This window comes from Neofelis nebulosa, chromosome 10 (genome assembly GCF_028018385.1).
Source record: "Neofelis nebulosa isolate mNeoNeb1 chromosome 10, mNeoNeb1.pri, whole genome shotgun sequence".
NCBI classification, from domain to species: Eukaryota; Metazoa; Chordata; class Mammalia; order Carnivora; family Felidae; genus Neofelis; species Neofelis nebulosa.
In genome coordinates this window covers 101451108-101455443 of record NC_080791.1, presented here as the reverse complement: position 1 = coordinate 101455443, position 4336 = coordinate 101451108, and the positions used below count along the sequence as shown (strand labels likewise).

The 4336-nt window shown below is 38.5% G+C and overlaps 1 protein-coding gene across 2 annotated transcripts; it reads right to left on the bottom strand.

Moving 5' to 3' along the window:
* Positions 1-214: 214 nt before the first annotated feature.
* LOC131488835 (olfactory receptor 8J2-like) lies at positions 215-3812 on the bottom strand. 2 transcript variants are annotated; one of them, XM_058690682.1, is made up of 2 exons: positions 3803-3812; positions 215-1152 (listed from the first exon to the last, which is right to left on the bottom strand). In XM_058690682.1, exons 1-2 carry the CDS (start codon positions 3810-3812, stop codon positions 215-217), a joined length of 948 nt encoding a protein of 315 aa, XP_058546665.1. The 2 variants fall into 2 exon arrangements, with proteins under 2 accessions (XP_058546665.1, XP_058546664.1); XM_058690681.1 differs by lacking the exon at positions 3803-3812 and having other exon boundaries at positions 215-1162.
* Between the last annotated feature and the right edge of the window lie 524 nt (positions 3813-4336).

Here is a 4336-nt window from a genome sequence, read left to right as displayed (position 1 = left end):
TGTTTACTACTTAAATACGTGTACTTTTTTGTGTTAACTAACACATCTTTGTATTAGGGAAAGCTCAGTATTTGAGGTTGGGAATAGAAAAGCTTAAGATTGTCCCATGGAAAACCATGGGATTTTTAACTATTTATTGCCTCTGCACTTAGCAGAGATTAGCTTTTCAGGAGCAAATAAAAACCCTTAAAAGAAGACACCTGTAATTTTAAATTTACATGAATTTGAAAGACTGACATGGCTTATTTAGGAAACTCTTCAATGCATCCTTCACATCCTTGTTCCTTAGGCTGTAAATGAGGGGATTCAGCATGGGTATCACCAGGGTGTAGAAGATAGAGGCCATTTTATCAGTATCCAATGAGTGGTTGCTCCTTGGTTGCAAATACATGAAGAGAAGGGTCCCGTAGAACACAGTGACAGCCATCATGTGGGAGGCACAGGTGGAAAAGGCTTTTTGTCGACCCTCTGAGGAACGTATCCTCGAAATGGCAAAGATGATGTTGAAGTAGGATATTAGAACAATAATCATAGAGAAAAGCAAATTGATCCCTGCAGAGGTAAACACTACTGTTTCTGGAATATGGGTATTGGAACAGGACAATGCCAACAAGGGGACATTATCACAGTAAAAATGGTTGATTACATTAGAAGAGCAGTATGACACAGAGAATACACAGGAGGTGACAGTCAGTGCTGTGGTCAGACTGTAGAGGTATGTGAGGGATACCAGCAGCAGACAGATCTGTGGAGATACCACAACCATGTAGAGCAGAGGATTGCAAATAGCCACATAACGGTCATAGGCCATTACAGCTAACATGAAAATCTCAGCCACAATAAAGACTAAGAACCCACCCAGTTGGGTTGCACATCCATAGTAGGATATGGTCTTCTTTGAAGCCAAGAAGTTAACCAGCATTTTCGGGGCAATGACAGTAGAATCACCAAGATTGATGATAGCCAAGTGCCTGAGGAAGAAGTACATGGGGGTTTGAAGCTGAGAGTCAACACTGGTGAGGGTGATGATGCCCAGGTTCCCTGCCACGGTCAGCCCATAGATCACCAGGAAAACAAAGAAGAGTGGAATCTGGAGCTCTGGGCGGCCTGAGACTCCCGTGAGAATGAACTCAGTCACTGAGGTGAGATTCTCTGGGGCCATGTATTCAGTGGCTTTCATCTTCTAAAGGAGAAAATGGAAGGAGATTAATAGATGATGAGATAGATTTTTCTGGTAGATGCTAGATTGTAAACTGTTTCATTTAAGTTGAATTTCTTTTTTGTTTACAGTGAAAGGTGTCAGAGTTTAATTTTATTTCTCCTAATGTTTTAACAAAATTCAGATAGTTAAACTCTCTAAAGACCAATTTCAAGTTGTTAGAACTGTTGTACCAAGCTATTAAGTTTTCAGTTCTGTGTTGTATATAATTTATATTAGATGAATGTACATTAATCTACTATATTACATGTCTTAATATTCATAGGCATATTTAAAAATATTAATTATAACATTGCATAAATATATATTTACATATACACGCATATGCCTCTGTATATGTGTATGTTTCCAATGATAAAAGATAACTGCCTATAGGAAGTTGATGACCCAGAGTGATTTACAGTTATTTTTTCCTTACCTGCCACTGGCTTTCTCTTCAGCTCATAATGTGTCATCATCTTTGGGATTTCAATATTTCTGCAGGAAATATTTTGACTGTGTTGGTTTTTCCTTATCAGTTTCTATCTAACCACACTGCTTCATCTGTCCCCCGACAGACTACACCTCAGTAGTGTTCTTTCTTCGTGTCATTCAGAAACTGAATTTTTTAAGTTTAATCACATTTCCTTTCTTCTGCCAAATAAACTAGTCCTTTGTATCACTCCGACCTCTACCTGCGATGACACTTCTGTATTATTGTCTTCTGGCAGCCCTTTCTTGTTTTCTAGCTCATACCTCTTTCCTTTACATTGTTCAAAGCCTGTTTTGATGTTTGGAAAAAGTATCATTTGTAGGCTTGGTTTGCTCAAGTTTGATAACTTTGTTTTACTTGTACAGAGAAATGATTGGAGAAGCATGCTAACATTATTCAGTATGTAGTGTACTATGGGCCCAGAGCTATGCTAGCCATTTCAAAATAATAATCTCATTATTCGGCAGGAGTGTCTTAGGAGATGGATGAAATTATTTCCATGTCCGATGAGACGGTTGAGGCTCAATGAGCTCAAGTCACGCAAAGAGACTGTGTTGAGTACTGATTAACGCTTTGGTTTTGTGGTTTTGTTTTACGTGTTTGTTTGGTTGATTGGTTGGATGTTAGTCCACCAATTTCTAGCTGTGTGGTTTTTGCCAAGTATTCATACCTGTGTTGTGTGAATGTCATGAGGTAATACACGTATGCAAGTTAGTACAGAGCCTGATAACAATGAAGGCAAAAAAAAAAATAGTACCAGCAGTTATTGTTATTAGCGTATTTTGAATGATTTTCCAATGTGATTTCCTGCTTGTGTCCCTGTAATCCATTCTACCTCACTGAGGAGTTTTTTAGTTAAAATAGGAATAGCAACGGATGCCTCAGTAGCTCAGCCGGTTAAGTGTCCAACTCTTGGTTTTGGCTCAGGTCAAGATCTCATGTTTAGTGAGTTCGAGACCTGCTTGGGCTTGGTGCTGACAGCAGGGAGACTGCTTGGGATTCTGTCTCCCTCGCTCTCTGCCCCTCCCCCGCTGACTCTCCATTTCTCTCTCCAAAGAAATACAAATAAACTTAAAAGAAATAGGAATAGCAAGTGAATTGCAATTTTGCATATCCAAGCAACTGGGGCACGTGATATCTAGCTACACATTTAACAAACAAATCAGTTGTGTTGTTTCACAACTTGGGTTCTCTCACAACTTGCTTCTCTATTAAAAGTGTGGTGTGTGTTTGTTTAGTCAAAGATACTTTAGGGACACCAGTCTTGCTCAGTCAGTAGAGCATGGGACCCTTGATGTCAGGGTTGTGAATTCTACCTCATGCTGGGTATAGAGATTACATAAAAATAAGATCTTTAACAAAAAAAAAGATACTTCATTCCATAAATCAAATATACGTTTGATGAGCTTATACAACTGTGTTGCACTAAACATCCCATGTCTCTTGTCCTACCACTGCGTCTGAAAAGAAATGCACAGGTAAGTTTATGATGAAAATCACTGTGGCAACACTCACTTTAGGCAAAGCATTTCCTGAACAAAAACAACTCAGTGCATGTTTCACTCTGGGTTATCATATATTCAATAAGTGTATTCTTAATTTAACAAAAAAAAAAAGCACCAACAACAGTAATTGTGGACTGGTTACAATGAATTCATGCGATTATCTTTTGAAAATAACATATTTGCATATACTCTTAGCTCTTTTGAATTCATTTTTAATGAAGTATTACTAATGGTAAGTTGTTTTTTTATTTTGGTAAGTATATCTCAAAATAAAAGATATTTTGACTTGTACATGCCGTGTTTCTCAAGTGTGTTTCTGAAAAGAAATATTTTATAGCTCTACCAAAATATTGAATTCTCAGTAAAAAAACAAACGAAAAAACCCTTTGAAAATATACTTAATGTTAATCATTTGATGGTACAGTGTGGCTGAGAAATAACATTGCATATTAGTTTTTAAATAGCTTCCGAAATGATTTCAAGAGCACAGTCCATTCTTCCCCAATTTGTCTGAAAGTGACTTATACATGGGCTATGTTAAGGGCAAACTGCATCTTTTGCTGAATTCTCAGCATCCACTAGCAACGTACAGACTGTTGGGTCCACGTCTTTCCATCATATGGTTTATCACCCTGGGCAATGTGGGAAAACAGGGAGAGGAGAAACTAGGTTTTTTGTTTGTTTGTTTGTTTTTGTTTTGTTTTATGTTAGGCAATCTAGTAGGTCTTTCTTGGAGAAGAAATCTTCCATTTCAAAGACACTTAGGAAGCTTCCTATCTGGTGTAAATGCCTTCTAAAACATCTCTTCTGCCAGCTCTGAGGCAGAAAGAATGCCTCCTCATCCTAAGTTGAAATGGACTCCTTGCAATGTCTATTGGTTTATTCTGTAGAAGTGCTCACACTTTTGAATTTATCAGTAGGGGGCCTGGATACCTTTGTTTGAGTCGTTTCCCTGTCCCTTCCACCTGGCCATCAGGGGGCAGAGATTTGAGTCCTCAGGGGAAGAGAAGAGAGCAGACATTTCAGTCCTGAGTCTGATTTGAATTGGTAAACCTCCCCAAGTACTTCGGTCATCACACCCAGAATGAGCACTTCGTAAATCGTTGGGTTGAACCTACCTGTGCACAGAGGTCTGCTGAG